The sequence below is a fragment of the Parus major genome, chromosome 8 (genome assembly GCF_001522545.3).
Source record: "Parus major isolate Abel chromosome 8, Parus_major1.1, whole genome shotgun sequence".
NCBI classification, from domain to species: domain Eukaryota; kingdom Metazoa; phylum Chordata; class Aves; order Passeriformes; family Paridae; genus Parus; species Parus major.
In genome coordinates, this window is record NC_031777.1 from 1,408,154 (window position 1) to 1,427,950 (window position 19,797).

General features: G+C 50.6%; 1 protein-coding gene across 2 annotated transcripts in view; it reads left to right on the forward strand.

Moving 5' to 3' along the window:
• The first annotated feature begins 293 nt into the window (after positions 1-293).
• Positions 294-19,797, forward strand: part of RXRG (retinoid X receptor gamma) — a 38,643-nt gene continuing 19,139 nt past the window's right edge. The window contains exon 1 of one of the 2 annotated variants that reach the window (XM_033516476.1): positions 294-454. In XM_033516476.1, coding sequence (XP_033372367.1) covers positions 358-454 — 97 coding nt within the window. In that variant the 5' untranslated portion in view covers positions 294-357. Of the gene's footprint in view, positions 455-15,777; positions 16,443-19,797 lie in introns of those variants that run through there. The other variant, XM_015635604.2, reaches the window with a different exon arrangement.

A 19,797-nucleotide genomic window follows, 5' to 3' on the forward strand; every position in this document is an offset into this window, starting at 1 on the left:
GATGGCAGCTGTTGGCTCGGTTCTGTTCCTTTAGGAGCTGGGATTAGAAGAGAAGTCTCTTCCAGGAGACACTTTCTCAGCAGAGCTGCTGCAGACCGACTGCTTGGCGTGGCAGGGCCCTTTCCAGGCAGCCCAGCCCTCTCCAGCCCTCCCCCTGGCATTGCAACATCTCCCGCTTTCCAAAGAGACAGGAGCCCAAAGAGCAAACACAGGAAACCCCAGCCCCGGTCAAGGTCTGGGAGGTAAATTTGTAACTTAGGACAGATTGTGAAGATGCTGCTCTGTAATTGTGTAAATACTCACTTCTTTCTCCAACAGCCCAGAGCTGCTGAGGGAGCTGATCCCAAACCTCCCTTCATGGTTGAGTCTGCTGAAGAGACAGGACACAGGTTGGACATGCAGCCGGGCATGCAGGCTCCTTATTCCCTGGAGACGGGATCCTTCCCTCATTTCTGTAAGTCCTGCCCTGAGCCTGGGCTCAGCTGTGGGCTGGGAGGCTGCACAGGACACCCCTGGGAGCTGTGGGGTGTGCCCAGCCTCGTGGGCACGCTGCTCCTTTAGCCATCGGTGCCAGCTGAACAGAGCCTTTATGGGACCTGAATTCGGGTGGGAATGTCAATTTATGGGACTTAAATTTCAGGTTTTGGAAAGAAATCCTCGTAACACCAGGCTGTGGTCTCCACTGTGGGAGAGTTCAGACACTGGGAAAAGCTATTTCACAGCAATGGTGGAGGTGTGATGGGACAGATGGGCTCGGGAAGGCTCAGCTCTGTCCTTGAAGGTCTCTGATTTGGGGCAGCAAGATGGGCAAGCTGAGCTTTTGTTCCTCTGTGTTTCTTCCAGAGTCTGTGTTTTCCTTCTGCATTACAGGAAAAGTTTCCAGGGTGTGGAGGGGGATGCTGTGTTTATTGATGCCTTATACTAAAGGAGGTCTGGCAATCAGCTCATAAAGGGTAAAAAAGAACAGGTGGAAGATACCCACAGAGCTAGTCGAGAGTTTTCCATGAGAATAACACTTTTAACAAAGTGATGCTTCACTAAAAACTGAACCTCTCCCTAGATAAATATTTGTTTTGTCAAATATATGAAATATGTGTGTATATGTACACAGAGAGAGAGAGAATTCCACTGGAAAACTGTCTTAATGACCTAATTAATTTCAGATCCCTTTGAACCTGCTTTGGGTTTTGACCTGATTCAATGTGTTTCACCACCTCTGCTGCATGTGAGCTTTTTGCAATATGCATGTATCAATATTCTGACCAAAAGGAATATCTTTACTTGCCTTTATATATTTCCAAGTCACATGAAATATAAACCAGCTACCTCTCTTGCTGCTTTATTAGTAAATATGTCACATATCCATATCAATATCAAGTTTAATTAGCATCAGCAGGCACGTTATTGGCCTGATTCCTATCTATCAGTGGGCACAACACTGTAACTGATCCAGTCAAGATGCAAAGTAACCTTTGCACCAGTTCTGAACTCTCTGAATCAAAACCAACCTGTGTTGGGCAGATGTGTAAGTAAAGGAGAGAGAGAAAATGATCTTCTTGTCCCTGAGCTCTAAAAAACTGTCAGCCTGCTCTCACCCCTCAGGATAAAGGAAGGCTGCACAAGATCCCTGCTCAGTTTCAGGCTTAGACCCCAGACTCTGTTGTCTGGAAGTGATCCACAGAGGATTTGCCAGCAGCTGCAGCCAGCAGAGCCCAGAGATGGAGCCTAGCATGTGCTGCCCAAACTTGCAGGTACTCACAGGCTGGCCCCTTCCTCTCTGCATCTGTCAATTAAGTGAGCATCCTTCCCATCCTGACTTTTCCCAGCTGACCTTTTTAAGCTCAGTTGCAGGTTCTGCCCAATCTTCCCACTGACAGCTCTGAAGATTCATTCTGAACGCTGCAGAGGCAGCTGGTTTAGGGGAGAGAGGTCTGCAACCTTTCCTGGGCTGGCCTGCCTTCCCCTTCCTCACGCACACCCGAAAACACTCGCGGGGAGCTGGAAGATGCTGCCTTTGCCTGCTCCTCTTCAGACAGCCAGCTGGGAGCTGAGGAAGAAATGTCTGTGTGAAGTCAGGGAGCTGGGAAATCACAGGTGACTGGAACAACAGGGGCAACTCCTGCTGCAGCTTTCGTGGAACTCCAGCGACCTCCGAGGGAGAAAACTTTTCTTGCTCCTTAGAGTGGAGACAGAACATTAAAAGCACTTTAATTAGCTAATGAGAAGGTTACTCCCAGGCCAAACCTAGAGTGTTGTAGCAGGCATCACTGCAGTGACAGCAGTGGAGGAAAGGGTGGGAAGTGTGTTTGTTGCAGATACTTTCTGCTTCACCTGAAGTCCCAAGGACTTTTTTACCCACAGGATGAGGCTAGAGGGGGGTTTGGAATTAGATTTCTCTCACTTGGCTGTGATCTCAGTCTCTTTCCTTGCTCCTGCTGCAGCAGCTTGGCTGGGGTGATTCAGAAGCTGAAAAAGCCTTCACCATGTGCCTGGTGTGATGCCTGGCTCTGTAATATCCTGCTGCCCAGGAGGCACTGCCCCTCTGGGCTGCCCTTGGCAGAGACAGGAGCTGTCTGCACCGGCTTCCTCTGTGCCCTCTCCTGTGTCCAAGGGGCAGTGCAGCAGCTCTGAAGGACTAGGATGCCAATTCCTGCTCTGTCCTTGATGTCAGTGGTTGCTGAGCACAGCTCTCTCCTCAGATGAGCCCTTCTGCCCTGGGGGGTTTTGCAAGGCTCTTTTCTTGGTATGTTTTTTTTTAACGGGAAGGCTTTGATACAGTTCTGGCAGAAATCGCTCTCACCTTGGCCTGCCTCTTCTGAGCTTTCTCCAGAATCATTGCTGGATCCTGAGCAACACCTGGGCCAGGTTTTGCATGGTCCATCACCTGCCTGTGAGGGGTGATGGCTGTATTTTGGGGAGGCCAGGCTGCCCCCACTCCCAGCTGGCAGAAGTGCTGTGCTGTCAGGACTTTTACAAGGGCTTTATCTGTATTTTTTGTTATAGCTTGTATTACTCTGGTTATGTATATATTTGTTGCTAGAGGAAAGCCTCTGTTTTCAGTGTTTGGAGGAAGAAAAGCATTACTCTGCAAACCCTGTAGGAGAAGCTGAGTTCAGAGACTGAGACAGACTCAGGGGTGGATTCTTCAGTCGTTGGCACCAGCCCTGCTGGGCTTGAGGGCACAAAGCCGAAGTGCACAAGGAATCTCAGTCTCCTTCTAAAAAACAAACCAAATCTGAGCTCTGCCATCCCTCAGCACCCTGGGGAGTACATGGTGTGTTTGTGCAAACCCAGAGCAGATGAAGCTGCCTGGGGATTTGGGCTGTTTTGAGGTGCAGGCTCACTCCTTCCCCCTTGGGTTCCATTTCTTTGGGATCCCCAGTGGAAAGGGAGTCATGGGAGCAAAGATGTCTCGTCTGGGTGCTGAGAGCTGTGCTTGATGGTCCTTTGAATAGGAGCCAGCAGGGTTACAGGAAGACTACGGTGCTGTTTTGGGAGGAAGGCTGCCTCGATGTTCAGCCGGCCCTGGGGGGCAGCGAAGGGGTTAAAGCTCAGCCGTTCTGCCCAATCAGTCTGGCTCGCCTGTAATAACCAATTAACGAAGTGTAATTGTGCAAATCCATATGTGGCAGTAATTACCGGAGAGATTAATGGATTCCTTCCTTTCTAAGCGGACCCCACCGCAGCTTGCCAGCGTCCCCCCGCCACCTGAAAGGCTTCGGAGAGGGGGGAAAAGCGGGAGCTGCTCTTCCCTGGACACTCTGTGGTGAAGCCAAGCGGACAGGGAGGCCCTGTGGGGACTGCCCTGTGCTTGTTTAAATAACCCTTTTCATCTCCCTGCTTTCCTTACGTACAGCTCGCTGCTCCCTGGCTTGGGCCCGGCCTCTTGAGGACAGTTCGTGCCCAGCCTGTGGGGGCCTGGGCTGCCATGTCCCTGCCCTCCCCATTGTCCATTCATTCCCTGCTCCCTGTTCCCCTGTTTAGCCCTAATTGCTGCAGAATATCGCGTCTGTTTTTGCCCTCTTCTTTTGTAGCTTTGTTATTTTAGCTGCAATGGCTAATCCAGCAAACTGTTAAAGGCATACACGAGGCGAGGAGGGGACAGGCCTGCAGGCCAGGATATGGGGCTGCATTTGGGGGATGGCAGCCAGCAGGCAGCCTGGGCCCGACACATGCTCTAGGGTGGCTTTTCTTAAGGATATGTGACCAGAAAAGCCAAGAGTGACCCAGGAGCACGTGAACATTCCCCTCTCCTAATGCTCTGGGTGGTGAAACAGGGCACTGAGTGCTGCTCAGGGAGGAGGGGGAACATTTGTGGACCACCTGGGCAGCACAGGCTCCTCCAGAGCTATGCCAGCACCTTTGGGATGCAAAGCACCTTGTCCCATCCTGGTTGGACTTGACCCCACCATCACACAGGTCTGAGAGCTGCTGACCCACAGCGAGATGGGATGAGCTCAGCCCCGTTCCCCAAGCTCCCAGCCCCGTTCCCCAAGCTCCCAGGCCCTGACAGGGATCTCGTGCCGAGCCTCAGCCCGTGGGGAGGGCTGATGTGCTGGCTGGGGAGCATCCGTCACCAGCCGCACGCACAGGGCCGCGCTTGCCCCGAGGGTGGCTGTGCCTGCTCAGCAGGGGATGGGGCAGGGGGCTTCAGTGGGATGGCAGGGAGTGGTCACATCACATCTCATGTCAAGCATCCTCCCTGCCTTCCTCTCTGGGCTGAAAAAGAGATGCTGGGGTTTGAACTTGGTGCTGTGAATTTATTTGTTTGTTTGTTTGCTCTCTGTGTATAGGCTGGGATTTGGACCTGGGGTAGCTCAGAGCTGTGTGGGCTGGGTGAGAGCTGGTCCTGGATGTAAAAAGCACTCAGACAGAGCCAGGCCAAAGGTCCATCCATCTTGAAAATGATGGATGCATCCAGGGAAGATAAGAGCAGAGTGTGTCCTTCCTGCAGCAGGTCCCTACCCTGAGCTGCTCAGCATCTCCAACCACTGATACCCTTGTGGGTCCAGGACAGGCTGCCCCTAAATCTGTAATGATATCTGTACAGACATCCCTGCAGAGCACCTCTGGCTGTTCTCTGGCAGCCCTGGCCCCAGTCACTGCCATGCAGAGGGATGTAAATGACATTTTTCTTACTGCTCACTTGTTGCAAAAGCCAGGAATGTGGCTGCTCCGAGGGAGTGGCTGTGCAAGGTGCTCGTCAGAGACACAAGCAAGGCTCTTCTCCAAGGAGGGTTACAGATGATGGGGGAGGTTCTGGGAGATTCCTTCCTGAAGGTGATGGGAGTGCACAGAAAGGAGCAAATTCCTAGATGAGTGGGAGAAGTGAAGAACACTGACTGAGATTCTGCTTTTGGGTCTCCTTGCTTGGGGTTCTGGGAGCCAGGCCACACAGATTGCTTGGTTTCCATCCAGGAAAAGGCACCAGGGCTGCTCTTTGCCGTTCCAAATGGGATTGTTTTGTTTGTTTTTTGAGAGGTGTGGCTGTTGGAGTCAGCTGAGGCCCTTGATTCTTTTAGCTCTGCCATTTCACCTGACCAGGGGTTCATCAATACTCCTCTTCCCTTGCTGCTGGGTCATCCTAGGCTGGAGGTTATGTGTGCCAAAGCATGGCCTGTAAATGTGTTTCTGGGTCTGCCCTTGTGGGATCTTTCCTTTCTGGAAAGCTCCCCACAGGGCACAGATGCCTGGGGGGATCCAGGGAAATACTTGGGGCACTGAGGGATGTATCTTGCCCAGTTTATGGTGTGCTTGAAGTTGGATCCTTCCTGCCCTGTATTTTAGGTGCCAGGGCTGCAAGATTTAGTAGACAGGTGTGATTTAAAAACCTCATTACTTAAATGAGCCATGGAGACTAATTTGTGTGGATATGGCTTGGCTCTTAAATGCCCAGAGTTCCTGGTGGGAACATCCCTTGGCCTGTGCTGACTCCCAAACTGTGTTTGGGAACTGTCTGATGGGAAGTTCCAGTCTTTGAAAGCATCAGAGCATCACAGACCCTGGGACTGTGGCCCAGGACTGGGGAATTGATCAACCTTTCAGGGTGTGCTGCTGCTCTGGAAAGCTTAAAGCCTGAAAAGGTGCTGGGCTCCAGATATTTCAGCTGGGATTGTCTGGCTGGCAGAGGAGACAGCTCTGTGGAGAAGCTGATCTTCAGGGCTTGCTTTAATAAGCTGACTTAAGTCAGTGCACATCAGTTCAGTGACAGTATTTGAGTATGCCCACACCATCCCAGGTCATTTCTCTGCTTCTGCTGTGTAGAGGCTGCTCCTTCTGCTCAGAGGCTCAAAAGGACAGGGCCAAAATGTGTGGCTGGTGCTCTTTTCTCTCCTTCTCTTTCTACTGACAAGGGGTTGAGGGGCAAAGAGCAGATATTTGACAGCAAATGTCATTCCACATCCCTGTAAATTCTTCACGTGCTTGCTCCTTGCTGCTGGGCTGTCGTCTGTGGTGTGGTCTGTGCCTGCCTTGTCCCAGGGCTGCTTCTTTCTTTGGGACAGGAGGAGTTTTGTCATGCTTCCACGACTTTAAATACCATTTGGTACAGGGGAACATGTGGCTTTTGAGAGGAGAACATGGCAGGCAGTGGAGGGCACAGATGAGGAAAGGGATGCTCACTGCAGCTGGCTCCTTACCCACTCCTCAGCTGCACAGGGAGGCAAAGGGATTTAAACATCTTCTGCAGGGAAACACTGAGGGGAGCCTTTCTTGTGGGCTTTCTTGTCATCTTGGCTGAGTTTCATGCTGTGTTGGTCTCCTTTTGGCTGCCACTGGAAGGTGAGTCCCAGGGGAAGGACAGATGAGAGTTGTGAGGCTGCGTGGGCAAGGCAAAGAGGAGGCTTGGTCCTCTGCATCTCAAACAAACTGGGCTGGCAGAGTCTGCTGAAATTGGTTGTACCTGTAAAGAGATGGCCTCAGAAAACAAACCTGTTGCTTTTCTGTGGAATGGAAATGTCTGCATGGCTTAAATGATGGACACAAACTACCGAGAGTGGAGTGGTTGGAGCCACCAGTGGAGGCAGAGACAGTGAAGGCTGAGGTCTTTATATCCCCCTTCTCCTTTCTTTTTTTTACTGCCAGTTCATGAAGGGATTCTTGGGGTTTGCTCACTTTAAATACATCATTTTATGCCTCATTGCTTGGGTTGTTCTTAATTTCTCCCAGTTGCCACCCCTGGGCTGTGTCTCCAGGTCTGGTGTTGGTGGAGAGGCTGCCCAGGCATATCTGCACATGGCTGTATCTCTGGGCAAAGATGGGGTCTGGTTTAGTGGCTGGGGGGTTGTGGTGTGGGGCTTTTATTCCCTGATGACTCAGAGGCATCACAGGTGTGAGCTGGGCAGGGTTGCTGGATCGGTGTGTTTGGAGCAATGGAAACTTCTTCCAAGGCTTGCTTGAAATTCCTGAGTGGAGTTCAGGAGACCCATCCCCAGGAATCCTGTGTCATTGTAGAAACAGGAGAGGAGACAGCAAAGCCTTGAGAAACCTTGCCTCTCCCTCCTTCTTGAGGACACACTCGGGTTTTAGTGGTATTTCCTTCCCTGCTCTCAGGGCACACAATGGACAGGAAGAAATCCACTGCAAAAAGGGGTTGATGTGCCAGTGGCACCTGCAGAAGTGGAGATCCAGGTAGGTTGTCTGGTTCCTGAGGAGCTCCAGGAATCCTGTGAGGGGGGCAGCTTCCCACTGTGGCTAATAGCAAAAGCCTCATTGACTGGAGCAAGGACTAAACTCCAAAGACAGCTGGCTGAGAAGTGCTGACTGGAGCTGAGCCTTGGTGATTTGGTGGATGTGACTTTTGGGCCCTTGCTCCAGATCTAAAGCTGTGTGGCCACGTGACCCACAGTGCTAATCTGGCATAAATGCCCTCTCCTTCCTCAGATCTTTTCAAATGATTGTAATGGGGCCAATTTGGTAAGGCAAGCTTTATCCTGGACCAGATCTGCTGGCTGCCAGAGAGAGCAGACTCTGCTGGAGACATATAAAGAGCGACAGGAGTGATTCAGAGAGAGCTGGAGCCCTCACTGTGGCATCAGTTTGACAGTGTGAACCTGATCCAGGCACAGCTTAGTGTGAACAAGCTTGAAGCTGTGGCCTTTCTTGGCAAGAACACGAATCAGAAAACCAAAAGTACCTGCTGAGCTCCCCTCTCCCATGGCCAGGACACAGAGGGACCTGGGATTAGATGTTTCATGATAGATATCAACCTCCTGGGCTTCTGGGGCCTGGCTGCTGTGGCTGGGACCTTGGGGACCCATAGCTGTGCCCTCAGCCATGAAGGCAGTGGTGCTAGCCCTTGATGTGAAGCTGTTCCTCTTGGATGCCTCCAGCCTTCCTCCCCTGAGAAAGGAGCTACTCCAAGCAGAAATAACCCCTGCTACCTTGAACTCCAGGACAGCCACGTTTGCCTGTCTGGTATAAATAGACCATTTGAGGCAGCTGGATGTGATGGAGATTGACAGGTTGTCTCCGGAGTTTTGCACTTGCTGAAGCAGGAGGAAATGTAAAAGCATCAACGTGGGGATGCACAGCATGAGAGCAGCAAGCAAAGCCCCCCAGCTGCACATCAGGCTGGGCCACCTGCCAGGGGAGGATGCAGGTGGGGGCCCTTGGTGGCCCTGAGCAGGACACTGCTGTGACAAGACCTTCCCCAGCCTCTGCTGAGCCACGCCAGGTCCAGCAGATGCCTTGTGTGTCACCCAGCTCAAGTCTGCTGACAGAAATCCAGGTTTCCCATCAAAAAGAGAATGAGGAATGGAGCAGAATAAAGGCAGGGACAAAAAAGGGGTTGAAAGTTTTCCAGGAGTTCTGTAGAGATAGGCATGGGGACCAAGTTTCACATAGTTTATTTCTATATAGTCAAAGAAGCCTCTAAAACATTATTTATTTGTGACTGAGGGTTGCCTTTTTAATTTTTTTTTAAGTATTTGTCCCTACAAGCAATAATGGAGGGTTAACCTGGACAAGGAACATCTTCCATTGAGATGTTCTGTCTGAAAAATGGCTGTTGTGGGAAAACTGGGAAATTGCATGGGCTGTGTTCAAGATTTCCCTGAGAACTCTCTTTTTTTTTTCTTTATTTTTCCCCCCCAGGAAATGAGGAAATCCTGGGCAGGGTGTAGTTTTCTTTGCAGGAAGGTAACCTAACCATTTTCAAGCATTCTGCAGAAATCTCAGCTTAACATCATGTGAGCAGCAGGATTAAAGATGGGCTTGTGTTTAAATGACTACCTGTGTGTTCTCTGGTGTTCTGAGCCAAAGTTTGCGTGCAGGGCGGTATCAAGGAGGTATCAAGTGAACCTTTCTTCACCTGTCCTTTGAATATCCCTTCCTGGACACCAAATGTCTTGTGGAGGTGAACTTAAGAGCTGTTCTTTTCCCAACAAAAATCTCTTCTGGACACAAGGCCCTTTTGTCAGAGACCTGCTTTTGGATCTGAGCGACTTCAGCGCTTGCACACAGAAATCCTCACTTCATTCAGTGCTAATCCAACCTGGAATCCAGGTTTTACAGCACAGTTTGCTGTCTTGTACCACCGACAAAAGAAATAAGGTGCTTACCCTGAAGTGTGAGGGATGAGGGGACTCTCCCAGTTGGAATACTGTGGCTCCTTTTTCATCTGTCTGATCTTTATTCCAGGAAAGGTAAAAAGGTGGAGTGGCCTGTCTGAAAGCAGGCAGGGAGCTGTAAACTCCCAAACTCTGAGCTCCCACTCTCTTGACCCAACCCCTACCTCAGGATACACTGCATGCCCAAACCTCCTGCATCACAGCCTTGCTCATTCCCTTGCAAGCCCAACCCAAAGCAACGATGCTTTTGACGAAGTATTATTTTCCCAGAGGATCCAAATGGCCACTTTTCTGGATCCACCTTCCCAGGAATACTTTGCTGCATGCTTTTCCATGACACTCCCGCTGCTGACCTTTCTGCTGTGGCAAGGGGGAGTCTCTGGGAAGCGCATAGGCAGTGATTCTTCACTGGTACAAAGGCTGGGATTGTTGGCAGCTTGACGCCCCAGAAAGTGTCTAATTGACTCGACTCTCCCTAGCCGGGCTCCAAATGGATTTTCTGCCTCAGGATATCTCAGCCTTATAGTGGACCTGTTGTTTTTGCTGCCCTCACGATATTCAAAAGTGCATTGTCGGAGCGGGGAGAGTGAGTCAGAGCGGATGCGCGCGGGGAGCCGCCTGTCGCCCCGCGAGCCGCTGCCAGCGCACAGGAGCGCGACGGGGTCACCTGCCAGCCTCGCTCAGGAGCTCCAAACTCTCTTGGAGCATCCCAGAGCGTGAGCTTGGCTTGATGGGTACGGCTGACGGGAGTAAATCTGCCCTTTGCGTCCCAGGGAGCGCCAGCAGGAGAAGATCTCTGCCGGTTTTGCAACGCTTGCTCACTCTGATGCCTTGGAGTGGCTACCTAAAATTTTTAGTTCTAGTTATATAGAATTAGGAGAAGAAAAGCAAAGAATTTAGAGAATTAAGAGAGTAAAAGATAAATAAAAGTATTTATAGAAGGCCTTCAATAGGTACGCCTTGGGCAGCCAAAAGCCTCCCCAAGATGGACGATAGTCATGAGTTTTTCAGACCATTTTAAGTTTGGTCCATTTACATATCAGGGATTCATCCTCCAATTAAAACTCCAGGTAATCAATTTACTCCAAGTTTCACCCCCAGTTCACTGTTGTTTACATCTCTTGGGGCCTGAGACAATAAGGTGTCCTTGAGTTTCAGGCCTAGAGAAGAATTGTTTTGTCTGAATAAAATGGGAGAACAGCAGCTGACAGGCGATGGAGTTTTAGAGTTATACATAAAGCAGTGCAGGATCTGAAAAATACAAAAGCTAAAATCCTGAGGCATCAACTCCAGTGCATTTCCAGTGTGGGCTTGGCCCAGGTACCTTCTGGGCTGGGTGACAGCTATCACTGTCACCTTGCACAAATGCCTGGGAGTGCTTTACCTTCATCTGTGTCAAAATATGTAAGTGCCACCACTGGTGCCTGTCTGAGGAGGTAATTCCCTGCAGGATTGGGCAGCTGGGGCTCCACAACCAGCAAAGCTGCTGGAGGTGCTTAGGCAGGCGTAAGAGGATTCGGTGACACCGCTGATTAGCGTTTGAGGGCCTCATTAAGGTGCTGGTAATTGCAGGTCTCCCAAGGTTTCCAGAGCCTTGTTTAAATCTGCCCTCAGAGGCTGCTGCGCTTGGCTGCATGGGACGGTGCTTTCTGCAAGGTAGGCAGTGCCCTCCCTGGAGCAGCCTGGCACTGGGGATGGTGGCCCTGGCCCTGACACCTTGGGGATGGGAATCACCCTGGCTGGCAGCTGTGGGGCTCAGGGAGAGAGAGAGAGGGAAGGGAAGAAGGAGAGGGCAGGCCGTGCTCCCGCAGGTGTGTTTGTGGTGCTGCTGTGGGTAATTGCATTAGCCCTTTGGGGCTCTGGGCTCTAATTTCATTAGCTTGGGGTCTGTGGTTATTGCTGGACATGAGGAAGGGCAGGGATGGATGGGGAAGGGCTGATGCAGCAGCTCCCATCCTCTCCAGGGAGGCAACTTGCTTTTGGTGCCTTCTGCCTGTCCCAGGCCAATGCCATCCATGGACCAGTGCAACAGATGGATGAGGTTGGCTCAATCCATTTGTTGGCCTGGAGAAATCCAGTTTCAAGTCCTTGCTCTGGACTTCCTGTTTGGCCCTGAGCAGGTCACCTAGTGTCTGTGTCACCCTCAGAGGCCAGCAGGGAGGAGAATGGGCATTTTGGCTCCTGGTAGCTCTTATTGCACCTCATTAGCCAGCTGAAGGAAGCCCCAGCTCTAACACCAGCACACCACGGGAAGTGGGTTTTCCCTGGAATTCTGCCACTCTGGAGCAGCGTTGGCAGGAGGAAGATGAATGTGCAGCTGTGGGATTTTAAGAGCTGCAACCTTTCTATTTGGTCATATCTATGGCATCAGTATATGCACAGACTGTCTTTGCCTTTAAACAATGATGGGGTGGGGCTTGATGGAATTCTTGAAATTATTTGGGGTTTTCCTAGGTGACGGAAAAGGGACCATGTTTACTTTCCAGCTTTCTTGGTTCTGGCACAAAGTGGGATAAAATTATTCCTCTGTAGGCCTTTATGCAGTCAGGCTAACAGAGACCAGCATCCTAAAAGGCTTGGTGGAGTAGTACTGGTGGAGGAGCTCTTTGAGATGCTATTCCAGCACACTGCAGAAATACTATCTGCACTACAGGGGCCTTGGAAAATTAACTGGGAGACAAGTGAGTGAGCTGGGAATCACAATACAACGTTAGCAGCTTGGTTGGCTTGAACAGTTCTGCTTTGTCAGGAGTCCTTGATGCCCCCAGGTGTGGTTGCTGGATGCCCCCTGGCAGCACTGAATCCCATCTGGGTGCAGCATGGCGATGGTTTTCCTTCCTAAATTAACAGTGGCAGTCACAGTGTCCTCTCCTTTCACACAACAATGAGGATGGGCAGGGGAATAAAAAGCATTTAATACTCTGAAGCTGTGAATTGTGCTATTCTACAAGAAACTGAGGAGCTGTAAGGTCCTGCTGGGCTGGCTCCTAGAGTCTGTCTGTCACAGACTGACTTGGGTGCATGGACTGGAACTCCTCCACGCTCCAAAATCCACGGTGGTCTCCTAAATTAATTGCCTGCCTCTTGATTTGCCCAAGGAAAGGGCCTGGAGGGGTTTCCTTGAAGTTGCTCCGTGTGTGCATGTGTTCTGCAGTGCTAAGCACTCACTAACCCAGATCTGCTAAAAATCAATAAAGTAATCCACTTACTGCTTGGGACTGCCAACCTTTTTAAGGAGCTCAGAGCTGTTTTGTCTTCTTTCCTCTCCCAAAGAAAGAAAAGAGCTGTGGGGAAGGGGGTGCTGACAGAGCTGGTCTAAAATCAGGCTCTTTGCTCTGGGCAGATCAATAAAAATAATTCCCTACTAAAACTTCATTAGCATGGAATTAAAGCCGCTGAGATCCTGCGTGGTGGGTAAGAATTAATGGTTCTGCTAAACCTCGGCACGGCTGGTGCTTAGAACGCAAAGCCGCTTCTCTGCTCACACCTCCACGCTCCCAGAGCTGCTGGGGCTGGGCTGAGCCTGCAGCTGGTTCTGCTCTGTCCCAGGGCTGCTTGGCAAGGCCACAAACCCTCCTGTTCAGCCTGAGGGCAAGGGACAAGCCAGGCTGGCGTGGCAGGGAGGTGTGACTCGAGCAGGTGGAAGCAGAAGTGCTGGGCAAGAGAGGATTTGTCTCAAAACAGCATCTCAGTTCTGGGTGGGACCAGGGTACAAGGCCACGCTGCATCTCTGCATGGGTGCTGGACAGGCAGGCTTCCCATCATGCCAGAGCTTTCTCATGACAGAGAAATTGATCTTTCAGATCAGAGAAATAAACCTCTGGCAGGTCGTGTGTGGGGCTGCACAAAGTCCCTGTCCTGCGTGGAAGTTTTGGATCTTATTTAGTGTGTGTGTGTGTGTGTGTGTGTGTGAAAAAACACTTCTTTCGAAAGCAGATTGTTTGCTAGGCTTTTTTGATTGAAAAAATGTTTCTTTCAGTCCTGTGACAGAGGGAAAAAAAAAAGCTTGCCCTGCTGAGAAATCCAATTTTCCATCAGGAGATTGAAACAAGCCACCTTGCAGCCTGCTCCTCAGCAGTGCCCTGGGTTTCTGCCTGCGGGGCACTGAGGTATCTCTGCTTTGTGCCTGGCTTTTGCTTCCTGCCCCTAACAAGGATCCCCAGGGTGGCTGTTAAAGGACAGCACTGGAGGCAAAGCCAGTGTTATCCTGAAATACCAAATTTTGCTGACAGGTTAGAAATCCTTGTGGGATTAGACAGGGTGGAGTGTGGGGCAGCCTCCACTGCACCAGGAGCTGTGTCTACATCTCCTGCACCTGGATGTAGCTGTGAATACTTGGAGGACTGGCCTGAGCCCATTTACTGGGGATGTCTTGTTGTGTGTTGGGGTGGTGGCAGGGCAGGACACAAGCTCAGCTGAACAGGAAAGGACACAGCAGCACACAATTAGATGTGCTCTCTGTGTTGTGCTCTCGTGCTGGTCATCAAACCCTTTGGTCTCACTTCCCCAGAGCTCAAAACTTGTGGTCAGTGATAGAGATGTGTAAGCACTGGTGCTCAGCTGCCTCTCCTCCTCTGAAAACAGTTCTGCAGTGCCATTAATGTTTGTGCAATAAAGCAAATGAGATGTGAAAGGTGGCCAGATAGAAAATACAAGAGTGATCTCTGCTGTTTGTATTCCCCCTGTGATACTGCAGTTGCTTGGTGGTTCTTTTTGCCTCAGTAGAACCTACTCTGAATACTGATCTCTTGTTTCTGTTTTTTTTTTTTTAAACTGTGAGGAAAAGAAAAGTGTGTGTAAACCTAGGCCACAGCTAATGGGCTGTACAGAATGCTGATACAACTGCCTGCAAACCTCCTTGCTCCTGACAGCAGGCAGGTTACCCATTTGTTCTGCTGTGTGGAGATGCTGTTTAACATTTGGAGAATCCCCAAATGTTAGGCTCCCATTCCCAGGTAAACTCTTAAGTCCTGGAGCTGATCTGATGCTCGTGCTGCCCATAAAGAGCTGTGCATCCATGTCATTCTGCACTTTACCAAGTCCTCACACGACAGTGCAGAGCAGAAACTGGAGGAAATAAAATCACCTTTCAAAAATAATCTAAAGGTTGTTAATATAAGGGAGAGGAAAACCCCTTTCCCTTGCTTAAACTCTAGCTAGAGATAAATGGATATGGCAATGTCTGAGAGCAAAGGAAGAAACAGAGCTAACAAGGGTAACCTTTCCTTCTCCTGCAGATGCAATACGTCGGGGCTGAGTGCATCTCAGCCAGCATCTGCCTGAGCTGCTGCTGCTGGGTGCTCTGAACAGCTCTGGGCTGGCAGATTCCACATCCTCCCCTTCCAGCACGCCTTGTCCCAAAGGCAAAATGGGTCCTGGGGTGACCTGGAGGGAGCCAAGTGCTATAAGGCCCTTGTAGGATGGCAAATACCCTAATCTGCTCTTCCTTCTTTTTGTCTTGCTGTTTGCATGTGCTCCCCCAGGATCCCCATGGTTCATGGTGTCCCTGGGAAGGCAAAGCCCCTTGCTAGCCCTGAGCCCCCTTTCTCTGCCCATGACAGATGTGCAAGCCACCTTCTCCTCCAGCATGTGTGTAAGTGCAGACCTCGGGCAAAATCCCTGCCTCCTCCTTTCCTCTGAGGAAAGGAAGCTTTTGCAAGCTTCATTTGAGGCTTCCCACCTCAGACACCAGGAGCTGGAGGTGGTTCTGCTGGATCCTCCCCAGAAATGCTGGGGGCTCTCCAGTCAGGAGCTGGGACTGTTCTGGTTCGGGGCACCAGTCACTGGAGGGGACAGTGCTGGGGACAACGTGTGACTCTGCCCCAGCCTGGCACCTCATTTCTGCTCATTTCCACCACATTTCCTGCAGAACTTCATAGCCGGGAGGGCTGGGCATTAGACTGAAGTTGTGGATCTGGGGCTGTGTGAAGCCCAGAGCACTCTGCTGCCCTGGCTGAGAACTTCACTCACTGTTTGCAGCATGGCTTGAGCCCTTGCTGGGTTCTGTGCTGAGCCCCAGCTCTTCTCTCCCCGTACACCTTTAGCATTAACCTTTAGAGGTTAATGTGCTTTTTGGTGCGGTTCGCGTGGCTTTTGTACCCCTGGGAGGGGCTGGGGATGGGAGTTGAGCAGGAAAGTCCTGCTTTTCCTTGGGGGTGACAGCAGCACAGGGAGGGGATTTCGAGAGTGCTGTGGGATGGGATTCGGCTTGGTGTGGGATGCGGGTGTGGATGTGGAATTCCTGCGGGCGAGGTCCGCTCCTCTACCTGCCCAAAGAGTCCCTCCCCACTGCCGGGGCTGCTGGAACTAACACACCGCGCCTTCACTGGCGGAAAAACAAACCCCCCCTCCATCCCCAGGATGCTCCTCCCCTAAACAACTTAACCTCACCCCCTCCTCCCAATTCCTCACCCACCCCGGAGCCTGGGAGCGCTGATCGCTGGCAGCAGGGCGATTATGCTGACCGGGAATTGGGAGGGAGCCGAGCCGGCGGAGCAGCGGAGCTGAGCGGGGCGAGCCCGGGGACGGCAGCGAGGATGGAGCGAGGATGAGCCCTGGGCAGGAATCAGCTGCCCTGGAAGCCTCCGAGAGCCCTGGAAGCCCCCGAGAGCCCTGGAAGCCTCCGAGAGCCCTGGAAGCCCCCGAGAGCCCTGGAAGCCTCCGAGAGCCCTGGAAGCCCCCGAGAGCCCTGGAAGCCTCCGAGAGCCCTGGAAGCCCCCGAGAGCCCTGCACAGCCATGCCCCGACCCCGGCTGCGCTCCGGGCGGCTTTGAACTTTGGAGGAGGCAGCTGTGAGAAAGGCGAGCGATGAATTGAAGATTAAACATGTATGGGAATTATCCTCACTTCATTAAGTTTCCCTCGGGCTTTGGCAGTAAGTGTTTTTTATTTGAGTTTGCAGTCTGGGTTAGGTGGAGGAACTGACCCCACTGAGTGGGGTGGGGGGTGTAAAGGGAATTTTAAACCGTGTTTAACCTAGCTCGGATGTGGCTGTAACCTCCAGCGTTCGTGTGCTTGTGATTGAAGCTGTCCTGTGGTTTTATGTGCTGTGAACTTCTGCACAGCCCCAAACCAGAATGCCTGAAATTTTGCAGGCTTGAGCCGAAGCGCTCTGCTTTGAAGTTCAGTGGATCATTTGGGAGATGCGTGTTTGTGGCTTCAATCTCTCCATCGAAACAACGGGATCAAACCGAGCAAACATCTTTCCAATTGAAGTTTTATTAAGTTGTTGGCGGGGGGGGAAAAAAAAAAATCACTTTTCAAACATGAAATGCCCCCCGAGAAAAATCTTCAGAGGGGGGGGGGGGGGGGGGGAAATCACTTTTCAAACATGAAATGCCCCCCGAGAAAAATCTTCAGAGGGTTTTTCCTTGCCTTGTGAGGATGTCTCCTGCCCTTGTGACACAGATCCCACCATAATCGTGTGAAGCTGTGTCAGATTAGCCAAGAGAGGCTGCCCGGGGAGCATTGGAGCTTCCACAGCCCTGAGCGAGCCCTGGCTGCAGGAACCTCAGCTGCTCTTGGGAAATGCACTTTGCAATTACTCCCTCTTTATTATTTCTATCTGGAGTTATTCCCCTTGCCCAACGCGGGGGAATGAATGGGTTGAGGAGCTGTAGGTTGGTGATGCGGGGCTGGGAACACCCCTGATGAAAGGACTGGTGGAAATTAAAACTCTTTAAGTTGTTCCCAGCCCTTTAAGGTGGGTAAATGACTCCAGGATTTGCTCTGGAGGCCCGGTGTACATCAGCCTGTTATTTCTCTGCTGGAGAAGCAGTTTGTGCAGACATTGGATTGCACATGGGATCTTCCCACTATGTATATTTTTATTTTTTTTTCCCCCTCCCTTTTTCACCAGATGCTCACCTCTGGTAATTCTCCAACTCCAGAAAAGTCATTGGTATTGCATAAAGTTATCCTCAAGTTTCACAAGAGCTCGACTTTCCAAAATACCTTTTTAGGCTGTTTCTGCAGAAAAGGGATGACTCGTTGGGAGAATCTATTGCTCACTGGTGTTTTTCAGGACCCAGCAGACACAAGCTGAACTCTCTCCTACTGCTGCAATAAGAACGAAACAATAAAAGTGTTATTCGTGTTTAATTTATTTCTATTACGAATTTGCAATGAACCAAAAGAAAAGTGACATTCAAGCTGATCTTCATAGGAACTGGGCAGAGGTCCCTGTAGGGACAAGGGTCACAACAATCAGCAGAGCCTTTGGGAGATTTCTGGGAGAGGAAATTGGTAATAGGAGCTGAGGGATTTCTGTTCCACCAATAAAGGGGAAGGGACTGTTCTCCAACAGTTCAGTATATTGGAAGTTTATCTTCCATTTAAAGTATTAAACTGGTGTTTTAACCTGCTTCCAACTTGGTATTAGAAACAGAGGTGTTTTCTGTATGTGAATGCCTGACAGAGATGCAAAAGCATTGGCCAAGTTTTGCTTGGGATGCTCTGAAACAGCCCCCCTGTCCTGTCCTGTGCTCCCTGATGGAGTTCACTACTCCCACCCACGCTCCTCTCAAAGTCTGCTTGCTGTCTTTGCTTTCAGGTACCTGTTACATCTGCTTTACCTTAATTTTATCCGTCTTCAGGTTAGAAATAAGGCACACGTTTTTGATGGTGTGTGTAACTTCGATCTTAAGCATCTGAATAGCAGCACCAAATTTGTCTGAGACGGTACATCCTCAACTTGGTCATAAGGACATGATTTGTGATGCAAAAAGGACAGTCAGACTGTGAGGTGTCACAGATGAATTTGTAGAATAGCAGGGAAAACGTTCAGATGAGTCACTCTTAGACATCTAAAGCAGGAGATGTGCACTAAGGCTGGGCTACAGAACCAAAGAAAGGGCTTAAAAATGTGTTTTTATTCTCCAGAAGGATGCATTTCACCCAAAGCCTGGCTCCCAGGGCAAGGAAAGATGCTGTGCTGGCTGTCCTCTCTCTCTGACTCTCTGGCACAGTTGGTTGGGGACAAGAACTAACTTGGCTCCTCCACAAAGTCTCTTTTATTAGTACTCATGTAACTTGGCCTGCAGCCACACCACCTCCGGCTGCAATCTTGTCAGCTCTCCCAAGCAGAGCGGGGTTAGGCCAGGTCGTTTGGGGGATAGGGAGAGGAAAACCCAGATTGTGCTTGGAGTGGCTCTGCTGCCTGCCTGGCAGCTTTTTCACCTGTGATGCTCCCAGGTTTTGTGACCTGCAGGATGCTTTTTTCCCCTGGGTGTCATGGCTTGCTGTGTCCATTCCTGTAATTGTGGGTGAGAGGGTGGAAGGGAGCCCTTTGACCCAGCAAAGGTGTGAGAAGACCCAGTGACCTGGCAACTCTGGCATCAAGGAAAATGAAATTTTAGATTTTGTAAAATCTTTTGTTTTAAGGAGACACTTCCCTTGAATGGCCTGGGGCAGCCACAGGTCCTGCAGTCAGTGGGATCCATTCTCCTGGGGACCTGTAGCCTCTCCACAAGTTCAAAGCCAACTCCAGGAATTTGTGCACGTTTTATCCTGGTGGCTGCTGGCCAAGTGGGAAATCTGATCAGACAATCATGGAAAAACCCTTCAGGCCTCAAATTCAACAACTTTTTCCTTTTTTATTTATTTATTTTTTATTTTTTTGGAGACAAGGAACTTTATCCAACTCCTGTGTGTTACTGTGGTCACCAGGGAGATGCGATACCTTGTCAGGGTGAGTAAACTTGGCTTGCAGTTCTTTTTTTAATTACTTGATGTGTAGTTGCTACAGGAGCCTTTCCCTGGTGCAGGCTCAGCAGCAGATGCTATTTTGAGGTCTTGGCCTGATTTGACTGAAATTGGACAGTGGTTAATAGCTCAGTCTTGGACATTTGGACACACAGCTTCTTGTGGCCAGGTTTTGGATGGCCCCTGTTTGCATTGGAGGCACGGGAGCATCACCAGAGAAGAGAGGAAACAGCTCTTCCCAGCACCTGGAGAGCTGAGGGAAAGTTTCTGCTGCCCTGTGCAGGTCCCTGGTGGAGAAACCCCTGCTCCCATACGTGCCACTCCAGCTCCTGAAAGTTTTGTTCCTTGTTTTTAGCGGTCAGGGAAGGCTGAATTATTTATTGACTTGGGGTTGAGCAGGAAGACGTAAACACAATGTCTAACACATTGAGGTTACTTGGACCTTAAAAGCAAGGCAAACCCACTAACCTTTCTGTGGGTTATTAGCATTAGGAAGTTTGTACTGTCTGTGGAAATCTGCTTGGACA